We start from the raw sequence: 21,213 nt of genomic DNA, 5'->3' as shown, positions 1-21,213 counted from the left end.
CAATCCCCATGCAACTGACAACCCACTGAACCAGGGGTAAGGCAATAAGCTTCCTCGAGAGTGGGCTGGAGATCAGTGGTCGACGAATGAACCAGAGTACTGATGATGCTAGCGAGAAGAATTTAATTAGTGGGTCAAGAGGAGGGAAGAGCTCTTCTTTCACCCGTTGAGAAATGATTGAAAGGTGTGTCCAGGAGAAGAGAAGGGGAGGATCAAGGGTGTGGTGCGCGCATTTACTGGGGCCGGAGTAGTGTTTTGCGGGTTTGGGAGGGAATTGCTCGTGTGTAAGCGTTTTGCCGGAGAGGAAGGGAAGAACGCTTCTCCCGGATGCAGTAAAAAGCGGCCAATCCCGCATGGTTATTTCTGACCCAGTGGATACCTCTCGTTGAGCGATAGTCTAATAATCCATAGAAAGATCGATGTCTTGAATTCTAGGTTCCAGAGTTGCAGATTGACTTTTTCCTCCAAAGTATTCGTTATATCAATGTTCTGGTGGGGGCTCATTTGCCTTTCAATGCCTTCTCGAATCTCGTCCCTCGTCCTCATTCATGGAAGAACCTCCTCTCCTTTCCAATCCCAACATCGACCTCGCCCGTCATTGTTGCCGGGCCTCATTGTACACAAGAACTGAAGCAGCCTATTAGCAGAGTCGAGAGGTTGTAACATGTTTCGTCCATCCCAGTATTCTTTCGTGAAGTCCGTCTGGACGGTACCGGGATGCATCGCTATCGCTAATGCCCGGTCATTGCTCCGAGTGCGTAGATATAAGTCAAAAGTTTTCGCTATTTGAAACACAGAGGCCTTACTGGCACGGTACGAGTACCAGCCTCCAGTTGCGTTGTCCGAAATTGAGCCAACTCGTGCAGCCATCATGGCGTATATGGCATGTGATGGGAGGTTCCAAGAGCAATCGTCCTCCCGAGGCTGTGAGTCTACCAGAAAAGGCTTCGAAGACTTGGTAGGCAAAAAGGGTGCAAGGTGCTTCATCAGCAGCATGGGCCCGAGAGCGTTGACCTTGTAGCTATTTAGAGCGCTGGCAGCATCAATTTGCGATGGTGATTTTTCGACACGTAAGATTCCAGGAACGGTGATAGCTATACGGAGAGCAGCGTCTGGATACTCTACTCGAATATGTGAGGCCATCGCTTGAATGGTTGATTCATCTAACAAAGTATTCAACAGGAGGACAAGCAAAGAAGATTGAGGTTTGGCCAAGTAAAGAGCTTCGTACCAGTCACGTCCATTTGCAAAACCCTCAGTCGCTCTCTTGAGTCACCGGATCGACTCTTGACTGCTTTTAACAGTCTATCTCGGACTTCGTCACAATTCCTTCTCGCAGTTGCGATGACGGGTAGATTCGTGTGAGACAGCAGCTGTTGGGCAAAGGCGAAGCCGAGTCCTTTCGAGGCAGGAGCCACGAGGGCGAACCCGCTACCTGGAGATAACATCGATTGATGAGCTAGGCTTGCGAAGTAAGGTCTTGCTATTGGGCTGGGAAGGATCGGAGCTCAACTGTCGAGGAAACTCCATTCACAGGCCCGATGATTCGAGCAACCATGACCGGCAAGAGTGACATCATCGATCATCGATACTCTGAGACACCCATACGGTACATTCCTTGATACTTGTACAGTGATCTCAGAGCAGGCAACATCATAGGTAAGCCTTCATGTGCGCGGTTGTCGCATTGTGATGCTATGACCAAGGAAGAGATCATCACTACTTTTGTTGAATACTTGAGGCTGAGCGTCTCAGTCACGATGATGTTCCTAAGTTGGTTTGGTAACAGCTTAATTGTATAACTGGTATCCTCTGTGTAATGGTACTCCAATGAGGGTGTATCATTGCCGTACTGGGTATTATTCTGTCGGAGGAATACCAATTTACACCTAGTAGTAAGCAAAGCAAATACCTGCGAGAGCTCATTGGAAGGTTGTCCGACATGTGGCCTGAGGCTTCCATCCATGATCGCTCCAGTTCTGGACTTCCCCTTTGCTTAACTTGAACTGAGCGCAAGTTCAATGTCTCATGTTCCTACCCCGGGTCCTGATGCATCCTTGGCCAACACCATCTTCCATAGACAGGTGAAAAAATGAGCAGTCAAACAAATGGTGTTTGAATTCGCCTCGATATAGCTCCTGCAACTGCTCGGGCATTTGGAGTCTATTTTCCAATGTACCGAACTCCCATCTCTCGATAAAAACAGGGGGCCTCAGTCACTGTTCACACTGCCTTGCCATACTCGAATGGGTGAAGTCACCTCCAGTTCGATCGCTTCCTCACTCGCTCTCTTGCAGTACTGCTCCCAGATTAGACATGTTCACTTATACCGCCAAGCGTCCGCGGGAGAAGGAGGACCATGAGCCCGATGGTATCACAACTCATGAAAAAAAGGTACGCCTGGAACTGAAGTCCGCAGGAAACCGTGATGTAGTGCTCACAACAGGCAGAAACATCGCTCTTTGCCTCTACGTGCCTCTCCCCAAACAAATAGCAGTTTGCCGTTCTTGAAAAGTTACCAGAATGCCCCACAAGTCGGCGTATCGAGTCTGACCCCAGCGGAGTCCTCGGAGGATGATAATGACCATGGGCAGCGTGGCGACAACCCTCGCAGCTGCTTAATGGAAGCAGAGTACCAGCAGGCTCAAACAGTGCCTTCAGCCGCTCGGTTTGGCACGGAAATGGACGTTGACAACGGCGACAATATCGGTGTGGATTTTGTTGATGAGAGCTGCAATGACCGCTCACAACAATCCCCGATACCACCCAGAGTCATATACCGCTCGCTCACAATCAGCGAGCAACAAACTACACGCCTCGCCCATGAAGCCTGCCCCCCTGCGGTCAATTCCACTGAGAACTTGGAAAATCGAAATGGTGCATATCGCACACGTCGCGATGCTTTGGATGACTTGTACAACGACCGCAATACAGCTTGGTGGCGTGATCAACATCTTCCCAGCCCCGTTAGTGACGGCGATGCCATGGCCATCAGTAGTAAAGATTCGGCTAGTGATGCGGAAATGACCTACACTGTGTCGCGTCCGGCGTCCCCTTCTTCTGGACAAATGAGTGGCTTGTATACGAACATGCGTGAATCGGATCCTTCGCTGGGTTTCATTACAGGGGGTGAAATCAGCTCAAAGAAGTTGACATTCTCGATGGGCTACCGGTCTGATTGTGATAAATGCCGACGCAGAGTCCCTGGTCATTACAGTCACATCATACGCGGTTGATAATTTTATGATACCCTAGGTTCACGGTGTTTCACGATGAAGGTTCCAGTAAAGAGTTGTGACTCTTGGTCACCCTCACAAAATGTAGATCTCCACCTACAAAGTCGTATCATAGATCTATCTACTTTTATTTGCTTACCTGTTTCGGAATGCACACTTCTAGACCTCCGGAAGTGTAGCCATGGCTACCAGGCACTGTCCGGTCATTTCCGACTGCGTGTTCCGATGAAGATGACATAAGCATTCGGATCCGAACAAGACGGAACGGATTCAACTGGTCATTTGCCATCGGAAAGCAGACCGTACCTATTCGTTAACAGATAAGGTAGGTAGACCAATGGGAAGTACATATTCGGGCAGGCGAGAACAGCAACAGATCACTCAAATTGGCCACCAAGAAAAGAAGAAATACGGAAGGAGAGGGGGCGGGGTTCCCGTACTGGGATATTTGTAGTCGAATACGTACAGCACAACACTTCGGCAAGGCATAGCCGTAATCAGATCCTCAGATTTCCCCCCCCTCCGCCTTTCCCCGCGGCTGTCCGCTTAGCCGATCTTCACTGCCGGCAATTCGGTGGCTCCTCCAGAACGGCTCGTCCACCTGCAATGGATCCCGAGCCCCAGAATTTCCTACCATGGCGGTCCTTCTTCGTCAATAAGTATGCTAGCGCTCCCCAGTTTCCTTCTTTTTCCTGTCGGAAACGAGGCACGAGCTGCGACTTCTGCTCTAACGTGATATCCTCTAATTTTCTGATCCTCTGATCCTCATTCCATTCCAAGGGAACCCCTAGATCTACTTCACAATGGCCTCTCCAATTCCCCGGGGCCTGCGCCAGGTCCTTCAGAAGTCGCCCAATGACATTGTCATTCTCTCTTCTCTCCGTACGCCTGTCACCCGGGCGAAGAAAGGTGGCTTCAAGGATGCTTATCCCGAAGAGCTCCTTGCCAACGTGCTTCGTGCCACTCTTGAGGCGAACCCAAACCTTGACCCGGCCCTAATCGACGATGTCGCCATCGGTTCTGTTCTCCAGGAGCTCGGCGGTGCCAAAGCTGGCCGTATGGCTCAGATCCATGCTGGGTTCCCTAACACCGTCTCTTTCCATACTATCAACAGACAATGCTCCTCCGGCCTGGCTGCTATCTCCACTATTGCCAATGGAATCCGTGCCGGCGCGATCAACATTGGTGTCGGTGGTGGAATGGAGTCCATGACCCGCAACTACGGTTCCCGCGCTATTCCCACTGTCCTCTGGCCTGAACTCAAGGAATCATACTCGCAGGATGCCCGGGATTGCATCATGCCGATGGGTATCACTTCGGAGAATGTCGCCGCTCGCTACGGGGTCTCCAGAGCAGACCAGGATGCTTTTGCCGCCGAGTCGCACAAGAAGGCAGCTGCGGCCCAAAATGCCGGCCTATTTGACTCCGAAATCGTTCCCGTGAAGACCCTGTCCTACGATCCCGCGCACCCCGACGCTGCTCCCACCGAGATCACCGTCTCTAAGGATGATGGAATTCGCCACAACCTGTCAGTGGAAAAAATGGCTAGCTTGAAACCCGCATTTTCTGCCGATGGTGCCAGCACTGCTGGAAACAGTTCTCAGGTTAGCGACGGTGCTGCTGCGGCCCTGCTGATGCGCCGCTCTACGGCTACTGAGCTCGGCTTGGCCTCTTCCATCAGGGCTCGCTGGGTTGCTTCTGCTGTTGCTGGCTGCGCTCCCGACGAGATGGGTGTTGGCCCTGCCGTTGCCATCCCCAAGCTTCTGCAAATGTTGGACATGAATGTCTCCGACGTTAACATCTGGGAGATAAACGAGGCCTTTGCCTCCCAGGCTCTGTACTCCGTTCGCAAGCTTGGAATTGATGAGTCCAAGGTCAACCCCAAGGGTGGTGCTATTGCCATTGGTCACCCTCTGGGTGCCACTGGTGCCAGACAATTGGCGACTCTTATTCCTGAGCTTGAGCGCACGGGCCAGGACGTCGGTGTTGTCAGCATGTGCATTGGAACCGGTATGGGTATGGCTGGCATGTTTGTCCGGGAGTGAAAGTGATGAAAGTGAGGATCTCATTCTGTACAGTTTTTTTTCTTTTACATTTTCATGATTTCAGCGTAGACGCATGTATATACACCCACAATTCATGAAGTATTACTTTCCCAATAGCCGTTTTTTCTTTGATTGCCTGCTCTTCAGCATCTTGACAAAAATCTTGACAGTCAACGACTGTAGAATTTTTGGGGGGTACTGAACGGTAGTTAGTTACCTAGCAGTTTACGTGGACGGTGGTTCAAGCATGAGTATTCTTCCCGACGCCAAGCCCGGTAGTTCATCTCACGTGACAAACCGTCCGGAGTTCATGAAACTTTTCCCAAGACTGGCCGAAGAGTCCCCGACAGCAATCCCGCAACGCTGCAGTCATGCGTCCCTCTGTGCGTTTGTTGAACCTGGAGGTGCCCTCTATCCAGGGGGCCCGATCTCTCTATGTCTGCTCGGTCTGCAGACATGAAGCGCGTCCCCGTCCGATTGTCGCCCGCCAATTCTTGCGCAACGCCTCCAACGCGAACTCACTGACCGAGAAGGTGCGTCGCAAGATCTGGGGCACCGACAACCCTCCCGGTCTCAAAGACCCCTATGGTGGAGAGGGTGCTCTTGAGCGGAAATTCAAAAGCAAGCAACCTCCGACGGTAGTAGAAGAGGAGACACCGGAAGCCTCGCAGGCGCTCGACACCGCTGCCTCCGAGGCCGCTGCACCCGCTGCAGACGACTATGAGCCGGCGACAACATGGGAGGGTCTCGATCGCGTCGGCCACCTCGGTCGGTGGTCTGACCTTCCTCCTGCGCCGACTGACGCATACAAGTCGTAAGTGTTCCTCTGGCCGTTCGGTCATTCCGCCTTGTTGTCATATGGGAAACGAAACACTTCCGTATAGTTGTTCGTTGGGCTTTGAGCAAGTGTCTAATGAGTCTTTTGGTGAAACAGATTCCAGTACAAGAAGAAGATTACTAAGAAGGGCCTACTCTCAATCGCGGCTCACCAGGCTGTCGTCGAGCTCTGCCTCATGCATCAGCTGGGTAAGCCCTTGACGAGCGTCTGTGATGTCGAGGAGCACGATCAGTCGGTTTTCAAGTTAATCTGGAAGACCAAGGTGGTACCTACCACGGATGGACAATGGAATGCGGCACTGGAGTATCCCAACAAAGAGGCTGAGGAGGCTCTTGTCTATGTTTTTGAGCAAATTGGTGGCCAAAAGGTCGCTCCTGAAACGGAAGAAGTGTCGCAGGATGCTGGAGAGGCAGAAGAGGCGACAAACGACTTGACAGACATCCTCGACACTGACGAGACCAAGCAACCTTTCTTTGGTTACCAAATTATCCGTGATAATGGTTTCTTGTCTCTGTCGCTGAATGACCCGGCCACGAAGTTTGCTGTCAGTTTCCGTCCCCCCTTCGCTCTTCATCGGACAACTGATGCCCCTTGATCATTCTCAATCTGACGCAGTAACTGACTCATTTCGAACTTAGTTCTTGAAGAGATTCTCCCAATTGACTGGCCACTTCTTCCCCGACCCTGCTGTTCATTCGATCGCCACTGTTCAGCAGGCCGTTGACCACGTTCAGCAAGTCGTGAAGCCGAAGCCGAAGAAGCTGGCTGACTACCTGGCCAATAATCAGCGGTACTCAAACATGCCCAATATCAAAGTCTTCGCCAAGAGACAGAAGCGTTCTGACAGGGATGAAGAATTGGGCCGCAAGAAGCTCATTGAAGCCGAGCTTCGCGCCAGAGGTCTTATTGAATAGACTGCTATGATCGTGGGTTCGGGGTATGTCCCCGACGTTTAAATTTCTAGTTCTTGTAGCATGTTATTTGATAAACCCTTGCTGTACAATAGGAAGCAATGTCTTGTCCGTTCGAATGTCGTTCAAGTATCAGTACACAAATTCAAATCTATCATACAAAGGAATTAGGGTCATGAGCTAGATCCTATGGGTTGCCCAACTTTCACTGAGAGAAGCAGATCCTTGAAACGCCAGTTTTGTGACATAAATGAGCAGAACGCAGGAAGAAGGTACTCAAGCTCGGTGCCTAGAATTTGCAGGAAGGGTAAAGCCTCGGGTCATGAAGTCAGTATTCTTTGACATTCCATCTTTATGGGACTCCCCCGTGAAGAGACTGCTCAGGTTGTCATTATGTCCCATCAGCTTGCGTCGCTTTTTCTTCTCATTCTCCTCCTCAAGTACACGAGCAGTCAGCATAGCGGTGGCTGCATTCTTGATCCCACTAGGAGCATTTGAAGTAGGCGTCGACGTGTTGCTACGGCTAGCAGTGGCAGATTCTTCTCTCGTGCGCAAGGCTGACGATGACACTGGCTTGGAATCTTTCCCCGGCTTGACCTCTGACTCAGTACTGGCGAGAGCAGCGACAGCATCGCCATTAGCGTGCTTCTTCCGTTTTTTCGAACCAGGCGCCTTCTTCAAAGAATGTGTCAATCCTTGCTCGGCAAGCTTCTGGCTTCGCTCGATCAGCTGTTGCTTATCCGACTCTTTCGCCGGGAGTATGGTTATCACATTGTCGCTTGTGTAAGGTTCGTCGCACTACATGCACGCCTGTTAGCGCAATCCAATTATCAGGGCGTAGCGGGTTCGTAAGCACCTGTAAGCACCTATCGCCCTTCAGCTGACGGATTGCTTCCTCGGAGAAGACATGTCCGCAAGGAACCAGGTAGACGGATTTGACACTCGGGCCCAACTGCTTGGCGGTGACTGGACAGACCCAGGCCTCGCGCTTCTCGTGCTTCCCAGATGGATGTCCACCGTGCTCGGTGTCAATTTCGAACTTCAGCTCCACGATGTCACGGAGACTCTTCACCCGGCCACAGAGAAACTCATCACAGTCGGCTTTCGAGCTGATACCCTCGGCGTCATCTCCCGGTAACAGATATCGTAGGACGGAGTCTTTATTAAACAGGTTTCCGACACAGTCGGAGACGATAGGCCGCATTAACTGTTTATGCGACAGGGGACAGGTGTTCCAGAAGTGTTCCTGCAATTCGCGCTGGGTTTCTTTCAATTGCGCCGTGCTGGGATTCCGGGCGGCTTCGCGAACGAGCTCGCGGCGAGTGGGAATACTGAAGATGGGAGAGATTAGTGACTTTGTACACCACGGAACTAAGAGATTTGGTCCTTTACCTTCCACCATCATTACCCATTTTCTTTTGTTTGTTCCGACACCCGAAAGGACAGAAAGTGGTAAAGTTGATCCTAAAGTGCTGGAGAAAGATGCTCCCGCTGGTGAGCGACGCCGGTCGCCACTTTAGATTGGAACCGATTGCATTGATAAGGGGCTGACTAAGACGCTCTGGGCATCTCCCCGGATTGCTCGATGGAGACGTGCGTTATCAACAGCTGGCCAGAAGCTCTCTCCACATTTCTATTCATTGAACTCTTCCTACGGTGACTGGACGCTCCGCTTCCGGTCGCAATAGTGGTTGGCGAGTCAAGCTCAAGGCTGCCGCCATGATACTTCCTCAGGGATCGCTTTTCTTTGCCAGCATAGCTGCATGCTCGACCGTGGTAGCTGCTGCGGGTGATGCCTCGTCTCGACCCCGGGGAGTCGGACCCGAGTGTGAGTATAACTCTTCTCTGCTGCTGTTCTTTGCGATCACTTGAGCTTGATGCGCCCGCTCAGTCTCTGATGCCACTTGCCTTGCCATCTTCATTTGATTTTCCCTTGCCGATCTACGTTCCATGAAGCAAGCTCCCTCGGACGCACCCGAACAAACTAACACAATGGTTGAATTTCACAGTCGCAAAGTTCTACAAGGACACCACAACATTCACCTGTATCTCCCACCCATCGATTCAGATCCCATTCTCCGCGGTAAATGATGACTACTGTGACTGCCCCGATGGTAGTGATGAACCCGGCACGTCGGCCTGTGCTCACCTTTCCCGGAACTCAGCGTTGACAGTGGCCGACCGGCCAGGGAACAGCGACCTCGAACTCGTCTCTGGCCTTCCGGGCTTCTACTGCAAAAACAAAGGCCACAAGCCATCCTACGTTCCGTCACAACGAGTCAATGATGGTATCTGCGACTACGAACTTTGCTGTGATGGGAGCGACGAGTGGGCCCAGGTCGGCGGCACCAAGTGCGAGGACAAGTGCAAGGAGATCGGGAAGGAGTGGCGCAAGAAGGAAGAGAAGAGGCAGAAATCCCTGACGGCCGCTCTCAAGAAGAAGCGCGACCTGCTTGTGGATGCGGGCAGGCAACAGAAGGAGGTTGAGGACCAGATCAAGAATCTGGAGGTGGAAATCCAGGCCCAGGAGATCAAGGTCAAGGATCTCCAGACCCAGTTGGAGAAGGCTGAGCAAGAAGAGAAGAGCAAGGTGGTCAGAGGCAAGAAGGCTGGCAAGGTCAATGTCTTGGCCCAACTGGCCAGGGGTCGAGTCGAAGAGCTTCGGGACGCACTGGTGAGCATCCGCAAGGAAAGGGACGATACCCGCGCACGCGTGAAAGAGCTCGAGGAAATTCTGTCCAAGTTCAAGGTAGAGTACAATCCCAACTTCAACGACGAGGGTGTCAAGCGTGCTGTGCGCAGTTGGGAAGATTATGCCGTCAGGGGAACCCTTGAGAGTGCCACGAGCGCTGCCCAAGACAATGATCTGGACGAATTGGTCAAGCCAGACGATGCCCAATCTGGAATCAATTGGGAGCAATGGGAGAACGAAAACGAGGGCTGTGAGACTGACTCTGGTAAGTACACCCACCGCGATGGCGGCCTTACCTTTGGTTGATAATGACCGTGAATAGCCCTGATCTACCAGCTGGCAGCTTATTTGCCTCCTTCACTGGTTGAGTTCATCGAGACTAAAGTGGTCTCCGTCCGGGGTTTTCTTGAGGAGAACGGTATATTGCCCAAGAAGGACGAACCTACGACGTCCGAATCCAAGGTCGTGTCAGACGCTCGGGATGCTGTCAAGTCGGCTGAGAAGAGTCTTGAGGACTCGCGAAGACAGTTGGAGACCCACAAATCCGACCTTGAGACAGACTATGGTCTTGCATCCATCTTCCGTGCATTGAAGGGAGTATGCATCTCGAAGGACTTTGGTGAATATACGTACGAGCACTGTTTCCTAGATCAAACCAAACAGATTCCCAAGAAGGGCGGTGGCTCGATGCGAATGGGGAAGTACTCTGGCATTGGGTCTGTTAGTGTGGACGTGGTCGACGAATCCGGAGATATAATCCCCGAGGAGAAGGTCGCCCTGCATTATACCAATGGACAAACATGCTGGAACGGACCGGCACGATCGACCACGGTCGTCTTGGAGTGTGGTGAGGAGAACGAGATTCTGAAGGTGGCCGAAGATGAGAAATGCGTCTACTCGATGCTCGTTACCTCGCCGGCGGTTTGTCCCGGCGGTGAGGAGGAAGGGAATGCTGCCCCGAGGAGCAAAGATGAGCTGTGAGGGACTGGCTGTAGTCTACTGACGTGCTTGTGGGGTCATATATAGTTAGCGTTAAGTAGTTCATACTTAGTAGAGAATTTTTTGAATAGCATATACGGCAATTGACGTTGCGTTGTGTTTTGAAGGCCGAAATATCATGATCAGCTCCTCGCCTCAACAGTCTTTCTGACAAAGTATGTCTATCCAGAATGCGAATCAGGGTGACGATTTGAGTTATTTCCACTGTTTACTTGGTTTCATCAGTCGTGATTGGTGCGGCTATCGCGGTGGTTCCATCAAGAGAGAACCGGGAATTTATACTAGTTTGAAGCAACCCAGCACTGCTACTCCGTGCAATAGTAGAGAATACATGTGACCGGTAAGTTTGAGTTCTTTCAAGTGGAGCCTTGTTGAAGTTGGGTCCCCTACACTGGTCAACAGGAGGGGTAGGGCGGGGTGGTTTTAGTACTGCTACCACAGTACGTACGGTGTATCAGAGTACTCCGTAGTTACAGTATCCGAGTAGATCAATGATACAATAGATATCTATTGGAACCACAGACCCCTTCACAAACAAGAATCTAGCACGGTAAGGTCCACGATCGAGCAGCCAGGACGACTCTTCTCAGTCCACGCACGCATGCTGATACCCACTTGATTCTCCATATCCTCGTTATACACTCCTTGCCCCATCCACAGCGGCTTCGACGTGGCAGCAGTGATCATGACGGCAAGGATCACCTCCTACGGCCCGCAATCGTTATTGGGCGTGCTATGGAGGAATTCTTTCAGGGGCATCCCAGCAGAGAAATGATTCTAGGGTCAGCGATTAGAGACACCTGGGATAACCCGTCTTCCAGGCCTTGTAATGGAGAAAAAAAGATAATCAATCCGCAGAACGTGAGACAATTGCCTGCATGTATCATCAGCCCACTCAAGCAATCTGCTTTATCGGTGGGTGCTTCACCCTGAGGGGCAAGGAACCCAGCTTGCGGTGGGATCCATGCGAGTCGCACTGTGGGTTCAGCAAGCATGGAATCCTCCAGTCATGCTCACCAAAGCCATGCAGAAGGCTGAAAAGAAAGAGAACAAGCCGTTTGCTTGCCCCTAGTGAAGTATATACGTATGGATCAGCAGACGCCGTGCAGCAGTGTTGGTGGGATGGAATTCATGCGCAGAGCTCACCTTATAGTCAAGCATAAGAAAGTTATAAGAACCCTCTCCCTCTTTTGACCTGTCTGTTCTGGTTCATTCATCCTGCACAATCCCACGATTCTTTCCACAGACCTTCTTTCTGACTCTCGCCGAGCAAGTTCAACAGACGCAAGTCTACCTCACATCCAAACTTTCATCATGTCTCCCTGCACCTGCAACTCCTGCGCCACCAGCTGCGCTGGTAGCTGCAACTCCTGCTCTTGTGGCAGCTGCTCTGTACGTACCACCACATGGCTTGGGTTACATGACTCGCGACTGGAAGCTATACCAGCCTGATAGAGCAATCTCGGAAGCTAACATATGGGGGGAAAGCACTAAACGATTCGTCCTGTAACCCGCTCGATGCGGGAGACTGTGCGATCTCCGATCTATGATGGACTTCTCTCGTGCTTATCGGAACTATGACCATGGCTGTTTGTTGGCTGGCGGAGAGTGGTGTGGGACGAGACTGTCCTGTTTTGAAAGTCGCATGTCTCTTGTTTCTTCACTTTCTTGATGAGCCTTTGGCATGTGCGGCGGATTGGTGCAACTATGAAGAAGAGCCTTTACAGAACTTGAAATGATCAGAAGCGGTTTCGACCAATAAAGTTTGTGATCCGAGTATGGCGACTTCTTCAAGCAGATTATATTTCCCCGAGGCTCTGGTTGCACGACCTACCTAGTAGTGTGGCAGATATGCCGAATACGTCGTGCTACACAACGTGCGTAGCTGAGTCACTGGCTTTGGATTCCTCTATGTGCGTGGAGTCTGAGAGTACAGTACATGTGCAGTAGACCTTATCTCGGGGGTAACAAGCATGCTCCAGCTCTCTGTAACGGCTTGAGAGCCTTACGTGATCTAGGAGGAAGGTTAAGCTGTAGATAGGGTCATTGTCCTCTGTTGTGGTTTGATTGTGATCTTGTATGGTCATAGATCTTATCGATCTAACTTATACATAGAGCTACCTAGGCAGGGCCCCTCGAACCGTGGACCAGAACCATCTTGACTTGTTCACCACAGAGCTCAACTCCGAACCTAATTTATTTCTTGGGGGGTCAAAGACGTCAGCTTGCCATATTCGGATAAATCACTATTCAACCTGAAAGGGATGCAGATAAACATACCGGGCACTTGCACTGGCCGGCGGGGCACTGGCAAGAGGCGCCGCAGCTGCAACCGTGGTCGGAACCTGTTAAGAAGGCGGGCGATGTTTAGCAAACGTGGCTGACAGGTAATCCATGAGGACTAGCAGAGACAGAAAAAAAAAGAAAAAAAAAAAAGAGGAAAGAAGCAAGCCGCGATGTCCGAAGGCAGGCAGGCGAGGGGAAGCGGGAAGTCATGGGTCATGGGTCATGATAACTTGAATTAATTCCATGAACCCCGCCATTGAATTTACCCCGCCGCGCATTAGGCCATCACACAAACACACACAACCATCAACAAACATGACAAAACAGAAAGCAAGGCAAGTCAACCAATATAAAATGACTTACCCATAATTATGAGACTAGGAAGGTGTTGAAGTAATGGGTGAGATAGGCAAGGAGTATCCTTGGATTTGAGTATTGGGGAGGAGCGAGGAAGGAGGAAGTTGTTATTGTGGTCTGTGGCACGGGAGAAAAGATACTTAAGTCAATGGCGGGGTCATTCAACCCGGTATTTATACCTCGCCAGGCCAGAGCTACCTAAATCAATACATCCTCAACAACGAATAGTAACTTTACTGTACAGTACTATACTCGACCGTGACCCTCTTCTCATCCTCCTAGTGGGCCTGAGACATGAGCACATTTCTGCAGGTCAGGCTGATTTTGGCTACTCAGAACCGGCGCTGCCCACCAACCACTAACTTACCATTTGCAGTGTATGGACAGTATTAATCCTGCCTCGGGGTGCGCTCATAACGCTACTCTCTTCCGTGTTGTTGTTATCCTTTCTCTCCTGTCTCCGAATGGTCTGCCTGACTAGGTGCAACAGGATTTATATTTCCCAAATCGCAGCCAACGACGAAGCTAAGAGTATCCAAATATGATGCAGTGTGCCATCTCGTGTTTGTGCGGGAGTCTTGCACAGGATGTCAGTCTGGAGCAGTCTACAGATCATTCAACCCTGAATCTCTGCCACTGCACCGCCTGTCGCACGACTACGGGCATGCTGTGCTCTATATACTATCCCCTACAAGTAAGGCCACAGAATTTGGACGGGATGCGCAAGTACCAGCAGTTCGAGAGTCTAGTTCGATATTTCTGTAAAACCTGTGGCGCCCATGCCTTGGCGTATTCGCGGCCTTCTGAACGATATTTCGTGGCAGCCGGATTGCTGGTGGATAATGCGAATTCGCCTCGGACTCGATCGGTGCGGCATTGGCGGGCCTCTGAAACGCGCGATGGTGGCCTGACTTCTTTCCTCGAGGGGGAGCCTGCAACCATGGCCTCGACCTGCTGGCTTCGTGCTTATTCAAATAGTGATAGTGATAGAAGCTGCTCGGATGTGAAGGCGAATATCGAGCGCTCGCCCCAGGACTCCATGGAGCTGCGAGGGCAATGCCACTGTGCCGGCGTCGAATTCTACGTTACTCAACCGGATGCTTCCTCCACCGAGGCAACATCTCCATGGTCGGATCTACTGGTTCCGTACTATGCCAATTCATCGGAGAACCCTGCCGATGTCAAGTGGTGGCTACGGAATGCGAACACCAGGTATTTAGCTGGGACCTGCGCCTGTCCGTCTTGTCGTCTAGCCAGCGGGTGTCCAATCCAACCATGGGCGTTCATCCCAAAGGCCAATCTTCTCGATGCCCGCAAAGCACCGTTCGAATTCGGTGCAGGCACCATGCAGCGGTTTGAAAGTAGTCCGGGCGTTTATCGGGAGTTTTGCAGCCGCTGTGGAGCCTCAATCTTCTGGCATAGCGATGAAAGACCCTTGTTGATAGATTTCAGCGTCGGGTTGCTTCATGCAGATGAAGGTTCGCGAGCAAGCCGTTGGCTAGAGTGGGCGACCTCGAGAGTTAGTTTTGCTGAGATGGCTTTGGACAAGACTTTGATCGACCGGCTACAGATAGGTCTTAGAAAGTGCGAAGTCGGAGATGAATAGCCAGTCGACTGGAGCTGTGGCTAGGCTGCATGTGGATGACCGCCGACCTCAAGTTGTAAAGAACGAGAAAGTAGTTGTAGTTGTAGTTACTTAGCGGTAAACCTGTCTCCTGGAAGTTGCACGTTGGTTTCCCATTTTACTCCCATTCACTTGCATGCCCGTTGACCCACCCACCGCCTTCCCGAAACAGGCCGATGCGATGCGCTCCCGTCTCGTCCGCTTCCTAAAGAGACGGGAAAAAAAAAACCACAATGAAACCGACGCATCGAACACGGTAGAACACGCGCCATTTCTTTCCTTATTCTTGTCAAGGTCCAGTCGCGTTCCGTCCCTGAGTATTGGGCTTTTTCTTTCATCAACATGCCACCGGCCTATGAGTTCCGGGGAAATGACCGACGGTCATCGTATCGCCCCAAGCAAGAATTCACCTTTCGTTATCCGCGTCCTGGTACCTCCGAGCGTCCGCTACTGAGAACCAGGAGAGAAACCACGCCAGAGCAGCTGCTAGCACAGGGAACGTCGGACAGTAAACCTGGCTTGAAATTCGCGTCCATAGAAAACCTCAGCGACAGCGAAGAGGCGGACATGGACGTTTCCTCTGATGACGATGCGGATGCCACTCATCCACGCAAGAAACGCGCGGTTGAGTCTAACAGTACCACAAATACCACCACCCCTGCGGCGCCCACTCCCCGGTGGTCTAACCCTGATCCTTATACTGCGCTGCCCCCGCCCGATGATAGTCAGTCAAAGCGAGTGGATGTGGTCAAATTAATTCGCAAGGCTCGGATCGCCGCTGCGGCGCAGCCCGCACAGACGGATGCGGTAACTACCAACGAGGACTTCATCTCACTTGGCGGGCTGGGTGATGATGAGGATGAAGACAGGAACCCCCCGGAGAACGCGCCTACCGGTCCTAAGCGTCAACTTGACGGAAGGGATTCGGCGCTGGGTAGTCGCAAGAGAACATATGATGACGAGTTGAAGGGCATTTCGAAGAAGACTGGTAAACCACTGAGTCGGTTCCATAACGATGGCTCGATTACTGATGAATGGAGGGTGCGCCCACTTCAATCGGGTGCGCCCTGGCTGCATTATATGGCGCCTACCTTACACTTGGGTACCAGGTGGGTGTCGATCTTCAAGCCGAATAGAATCTTGGCTTCCGCTGACTCTGCGACAGATTGCACAACGAAATCTTAAGCTTTTATCACTGGGTGAAGCCGGTATCCTATGAGCAAATCGTGCGAGAGGACTTGGTATCTAGACTGCAGACTGCATTTCAGAGCAGGTACTACGGTGTGCAACTGCGTCCGTTTGGTTCCTTTGCGTCCGGCCTTTACCTTCCCACTGCGGATATAGATCTGGTTCTACTTTCAACGAACTTTATGCGCCATGGGATCAAGACTTTTGGCGAGCGGAAAGGTCAAATCTACGCATTTGCTGCATTTCTGAAGAACCAGAGCATAGCTGTGCCCAACTCAATTGAGACGATCGCTCATGCTCGTGTCCCCATCCTCAAATTCGTGGACAAGACTACGGGTCTCAGAGTTGATCTTTCCTTTGACAACGACAGTGGATTGGTTGCCAACGAAACCTTTAAGCAGTGGAAGTCTGAGTACCCTGCAATGCCTGTTCTTGTGTCCGTGATCAAGCAGTTCCTCCTTCTTCGAGGCCTCAATGAAGTACCCACTGGTGGATTGGGTGGGTTCTCGATTACTTGTCTTGTCACAAGCTTGTTGCAGCACATGCCTTATGGTCACTCGGCACCGAACCTAGGCAGCATGCTCATGGATTTCTTCGAATTCTACGGCAAACATTTTGACTATGAAAACGTTGCCATCCGTTTCAATCCGCCTAGTTACTTCAATAAGGTGAGTGCCGTCACAACTAGCTGAACAACAGAGCTGACAGTATGGCTTCAGAAGATCTACGGCTCCCGAGATAACAACCCCCGTCTCTCGATCGAAGATCCTAATAACGCTGATAATGACGTGTCTGGCGGCACACGAGAGATTGCTTTAATCTTCCGGTCTTTTGCTGAAGCTTACAGACGGCTCAAGGCACGAATGATCGCAACCGCCAGGTCAGAGGATCCCAAGGCTAGCATCTTGGAAACCATTATTGCGGCAAACTACGACGAATATACCGAGCAAAGGTGGCAGCTGCGCCAGATCTTCGACAGCGATCCCCGCTTCGCTCATCTCCATCAGCCTCTCACACCCCCACCCCCACCTCAAGGCTCACCCCCGGCTAATACCGCCCCGCCACCACCCCCTCTGCCTCCCAATTCCCCTCCGCCCGTGAAGGAGAAGGAGAAGGTTACTAAGCTGCAAAAGAAGCAACAAGCGGCGCGAGATCGTGCGACACGTCTTAGGCGACTACGACCAGACCTTCCATCTGTTCCCAGTTCCATCACCAATGAGCAAGCAATGAGTCTTGGTGGGTATAAGACCCAGTCAGACATGGATCGGGATCTTATGCAGCGCGAGAAAGAGTCCAACACATCTAGCGAAGACTAAGCCCGTGGCATGGTACGGTCGAGCGCATGGTATTTGTACAATTCCCCTTGATTCATCAGCAAGTGCACTGATGTCATATGCTTGGTGGTGATGACGATGTATTCCACATGGTGGCATTCTCCTGTTATCTATTCTTCTTGCGTCTTTTTGAGCGTTAGATACCCAATTCATGTAAACTTGGAAGGCGTTATGGGAGAAAGTGCTTGGGCTGGGCATTTGTTGTCTCTCTGTGGTCAATGGGAGAAATAAGGCTGCGCCTGGGGTTTCAGAGATTGGTTCGCGGTTCTCACTACTTGAAATGCCTGATAGGGAGATCTTGGAGTTTCGACAGGGCTAACATGTGTGCAGAATTACTGACGTACTTGCCTCAGCCGATTCGCAATGGGAGATATCCTGTCCTTTCGCTCCGCGATGAGGTCTTAGTCGCAGAGACCAGGGGCTTTCCTTACCGAAGCCGAAATTAGGGGCAAGACTTGTTCAGTGTCTGACTGGCAGGCAATACGCTACTAGCAGCAGCAATGAGTTAAAAGCAAAATCGAAAATGGTACAGCCGAGGAGACTCTTTTGTGTCTCTGGTTCTTTCTACACACTCCTTTCCCACCTCTTTCTCATCAAGGAAGCGCTACATGCGAGTCCTTGGGGAGGATGCTGCGGGTCGAAGGAGATGTGGACCAGTGTTTGCAGAGGCATCTAGGAAAGATCGGTCGAAAGATTGGTCACTTGGATATGCAAGTGGAAAGGCGGCAGATACACCATGAGTCATTTCAGATTATCGTTCGAATTCATAAAGGATACATGTAGGCAGTCAACCCGCCCAAAGCCCGTGTCGGCTGGGGAATGCGTGGCCGCCGGGCAGACCAATTAGATTCCATCAGGGTCACTATCATTGATGAGAAGACCAAACCGCTGTCTAGACAGGCGGCGTCGCAGACTGGTTTCCATCGCCTCGGCTAACTAGCCTCCGCAGCAGCATCTTCAGCTTTCTCAAGAGATGACAGGTGATCAGCAGGTAGAGTATTGACGAAGTCAGGTCCCGGGCTGGCCCACGTGTAGTCCACCCAATCCGGACCGAGGATGGCTTGAATCTGCTGCGCCAGATATGCGATGCGGTGCCGACGATCCCGGGACCCGTCCGACGGGGTCTGCTGCTGCTGCTGCTGCTTGTCTTGTCCATCCTCCAGTCCATCAAGAATACTCCGCCACACGCTAAGCGTCTCATCCAACTCCCTCGCATTGCTGACGCCCATCACGCTGACGCCCAGCCGCTCTCCAGTCCCACTAGAAGCCACCGAGCCCAAACCCGAGTCCGCGCTAGGGGCGCGCGCAAGAGGCGGCCCCATGGCGCCGACTTGGGCCCCGTCGCGTAACCACGCCTCCAACGCGAACCGAATCGCGATGACTTCCAGCTTCTCCGCCTCCTGGGATTGAGCCCACGCGCCGGCTGCCAGAACGGCATTGCGCAGCCCGTCCGGGGCGGGGTGAAAGTCGCCCATGCTCCCAATGGGGACGCCCTCCCTGCGCAACAGACCCATGCCCAGCGGCGAGGCATTGGGCACGACGTCCACGCCGGCGGCCACCAATCGCGGCAAGCCCTGGCTGCGGAGCTTGGTGTTCTGCAGCGTGAAGTTCGCGTACGACTGCACGAGGTCGAGGGGCTCGCCGGTCTCGCGCAGCACCAGCTCGGCGATCTCGCACAGCACTTCCACGGGGTAGCCGGAGATGCCGACGTAGCGGATCGTGCCCTCGGTGTCGCGGATGCGCCGCAGCTCGCGCACCGCCTCCAGCGCCTCGGCGCGCGACACGAACTCGACGTCGTGGCAGTACACCGCGTCCAGGTAGTCGGTGTGCAGCCGCTGCAGGCTCCGGCTGATGCTGTGGCGGATCCACCGCGGCGAGTAGTCGAACGACGACGAGGCGATCCGGCCCACCTTGGTCAGGATCTGGTAGCTGTGGCGCGGGAATGCGGTGCGGACGGCCTCGCTGGCCAGGGCCCGGCCCAGAAGCTCCTCGGCTGGGCCGTAGTATGGCGACGTGTCGAAGGCGCGCACGCCGTCGGTGAGAGCGCGTTGGACCAGATCGGTGGTCGGCAGTGCGTATGGGTCGTGGTTGTATTGGGTGTTGAAGGTCGCGGTGCCCATGATCAGGGGCGGCAGATGCGCCGAGAGGGGTGTCGAAGGGCGACCCATTGTTCTTTCGTTGCTTTTCGTTTCTGTCTTGTCCTCTGATTATAGAGACTGGTGAGAAGGTTGGAGGAAAGAAAATTAGGTGCAGTAGTAGATCACTGGGACTTTATATAGCCTGTAATAAAGCAAGTGAGGGGAAGATGGAAAAATACGTTGCGGAGATAAGGAGGCGCCGACGCGGGGACGGCAGGGAGGAAAGAGGGGAGTAGGCTAACATTTCCGACACAACCCCCCGAGGATTGGCCCTGGCCTGATGGGTTGTACGGACTTATTACACCTACTTGGAATTACTGAGAGTAAGTAAATCGCACTAACGACTATAGTGAAGCCGTGAGGTCTACGTTTCTTGCAACGTCGCTGGACCGAGAGACAATAATAAAGCATGGATCTTATTTATACATATGCACGTTGTGGATGGTCGGATTACAGCCACATAAGCTATCGCCTTTCAGCGCTCAAAGTACAGGAGGGGAGAATCAACAAAAGAGGAACGAAAAGCATGCAGAGCGAGCAAGGACCACTCTGACCCTGTCGGCTTACAGTCCCACCTCTTCAAATAATGTACACGACAAACTTCGTTTCGGACCCGATGCATCGAGAGGCAACAGTTGTCCGACTGGAAGGTTAGGCCTCAGAAAACAACAGTACCCTTCTGTCACTCAGGTGCTGGGTCCGACCCGGGTGGGCGCGGCACGCCATCGAAATCGAGGGAATCTAGAACAAGTCTTCCAATCCAAGAAACCTTGGATTCACCATAAACGCCATGCTATGCTGCGAGAAAAAAAGGGCCCTCGGAAGCGGAGGGAGGAATAGGGATAGGTCGGTAAAGTCTCGAAGACCGTTCAGTCGAGTACGATTGGCGCGATCAATCCTTCTTTTACCAGCCGCGAAATCGATCGAACACGTGGGCGGAGGGAACCGAGACGAAGGAGGGATGATTCGAAATGTGGAAGCTTCCCAATTGTAGGAGGTTCAAGCTTTTCACCGATCCTTATAGACCTTGGGCTTCCATCCCTCCTGCAATTCCTTCTCCTGGGCGGCATGGCGCTCCGCTTGTCGGACCTCCATCTCTAACCGCTCACGGGCACGAAGAATCTTGCTCTGGAGGTAGAAGCTTCCGCCCTTCTGAGGGTCGTTCATGTCGAACAATTTCTTGAAGCGCTCCATCACCTGCTCCAGGTTGGCCTCACCACCCTGTGGGGGCTTGACATTGAGGATCTTGCAGGCTTCGTCGAGGGTCAAGCCAGAGGCGGCCCCGCCGCCCACTTTCTTGCCTGTCTGAGCAGCGTACTTGGAGGAGGCCTGAGCTTGCTTGTAGGCCTCGGCGAAGGCGCGACCGAAGACGCGGGCGCCCGTAACGACGACCTGGGTGACGATGCGATGGGCCTAGATGATAGCGAAGAGCGGGAAATGTCAGTCTGGAAACAGAATGGTATCAGGAGAGAAAGGCGGGAAAAAAGCTTCGCCGACCACATACCATGATGCGTAGTAATGCTAAGAGCCGATCTAGTGGAGGGAGCACTGGTGGCGGGGGGGGG

The 21,213-nt window shown here is 52.4% G+C and overlaps 8 protein-coding genes across 8 annotated transcripts; 5 read left to right on the top strand and 3 right to left on the bottom strand.

The window, feature by feature from the left end:
• Positions 1–436: 436 nt before the first annotated feature.
• BO86DRAFT_393839 (short-chain dehydrogenase/reductase) lies at positions 437–1,749 on the bottom strand. Its single transcript, XM_025673101.1, has 2 exons — positions 1,232–1,749; positions 437–1,163 (listed from the first exon to the last, which is right to left on the bottom strand). The coding sequence occupies exons 1-2, from the start codon at positions 1,446–1,448 to the stop codon at positions 547–549; spliced, it is 834 nt and encodes a 277-aa protein (XP_025521852.1). The 5' UTR covers positions 1,449–1,749; the 3' UTR covers positions 437–546.
• A 251-nt stretch (positions 1,750–2,000) lies between these two features.
• On the top strand, positions 2,001–3,399 carry BO86DRAFT_460218 (uncharacterized protein). The gene is made up of 2 exons (XM_025677394.1): positions 2,001–2,394; positions 2,451–3,399. The coding sequence occupies exons 1-2, from the start codon at positions 2,317–2,319 to the stop codon at positions 3,234–3,236; spliced, it is 864 nt and encodes a 287-aa protein (XP_025521851.1). The 5' UTR covers positions 2,001–2,316; the 3' UTR covers positions 3,237–3,399.
• A 402-nt stretch (positions 3,400–3,801) lies between these two features.
• BO86DRAFT_393837 (thiolase family protein) lies at positions 3,802–5,367 on the top strand. The gene has a single exon (XM_025673100.1). The coding sequence runs from the start codon at positions 4,040–4,042 to the stop codon at positions 5,279–5,281; it is 1,242 nt and encodes a 413-aa protein (XP_025521850.1). The 5' UTR covers positions 3,802–4,039; the 3' UTR covers positions 5,282–5,367.
• Positions 5,368–5,633: 266 nt separating this feature from the next.
• BO86DRAFT_451984 (uncharacterized protein) lies at positions 5,634–10,856 on the top strand. Its single transcript, XM_025676897.1, has 9 exons — positions 5,634–6,095; positions 6,216–6,663; positions 6,758–7,019; positions 7,363–7,470; positions 7,519–7,813; positions 8,036–8,164; positions 8,785–8,858; positions 9,040–9,987; positions 10,045–10,856. The coding sequence occupies exons 1-9, from the start codon at positions 5,653–5,655 to the stop codon at positions 10,701–10,703; spliced, it is 3,366 nt and encodes a 1,121-aa protein (XP_025521849.1). The 5' UTR covers positions 5,634–5,652; the 3' UTR covers positions 10,704–10,856.
• Positions 10,857–13,621: 2,765 nt separating this feature from the next.
• Positions 13,622–14,970, top strand: BO86DRAFT_460214 (GFA family protein; the record flags this gene model as incomplete). Its single annotated transcript, XM_025677393.1, has 2 exons — positions 13,622–13,676; positions 13,741–14,970. Exon 2 carries the CDS (start codon positions 13,906–13,908, stop codon positions 14,968–14,970), a length of 1,065 nt encoding a protein of 354 aa, XP_025521848.1. The 5' UTR covers positions 13,622–13,676; positions 13,741–13,905.
• Positions 14,971–15,330: 360 nt separating this feature from the next.
• On the top strand, positions 15,331–17,492 carry BO86DRAFT_326924 (putative topoisomerase family protein TRF4; the record flags this gene model as incomplete). Its single annotated transcript, XM_025668584.1, has 3 exons — positions 15,331–16,097; positions 16,154–16,844; positions 16,896–17,492. 3 exons carry the CDS (start codon positions 15,331–15,333, stop codon positions 17,490–17,492), a joined length of 2,055 nt encoding a protein of 684 aa, XP_025521847.1.
• Positions 17,493–18,163: 671 nt separating this feature from the next.
• BO86DRAFT_393834 (D-arabinose 1-dehydrogenase (NAD(P)(+)) ARA2) lies at positions 18,164–19,790 on the bottom strand. Its single transcript, XM_025673099.1, has one exon. It carries the CDS (start codon positions 19,676–19,678, stop codon positions 18,443–18,445), a length of 1,236 nt encoding a protein of 411 aa, XP_025521846.1. The 5' UTR covers positions 19,679–19,790; the 3' UTR covers positions 18,164–18,442.
• Positions 19,791–20,572: 782 nt separating this feature from the next.
• BO86DRAFT_38356 (import motor complex subunit PAM16) lies at positions 20,573–21,210 on the bottom strand. The gene is made up of 2 exons (XM_025670847.1): positions 21,153–21,210; positions 20,573–21,061 (listed from the first exon to the last, which is right to left on the bottom strand). Exons 1-2 carry the CDS (start codon positions 21,153–21,155, stop codon positions 20,657–20,659), a joined length of 408 nt encoding a protein of 135 aa, XP_025521845.1. The 5' UTR covers positions 21,156–21,210; the 3' UTR covers positions 20,573–20,656.
• Positions 21,211–21,213: the final 3 nt, after the last annotated feature.

This window comes from Aspergillus japonicus (genome assembly GCF_003184785.1).
Source record: "Aspergillus japonicus CBS 114.51 unplaced genomic scaffold BO86scaffold_127, whole genome shotgun sequence".
Lineage (NCBI taxonomy): Eukaryota > Fungi > Ascomycota > Eurotiomycetes > Eurotiales > Aspergillaceae > Aspergillus > Aspergillus japonicus.
Note: the sequence above shows the minus strand (reverse complement) of the source record. Positions and strands in the feature narration are given on the sequence as shown.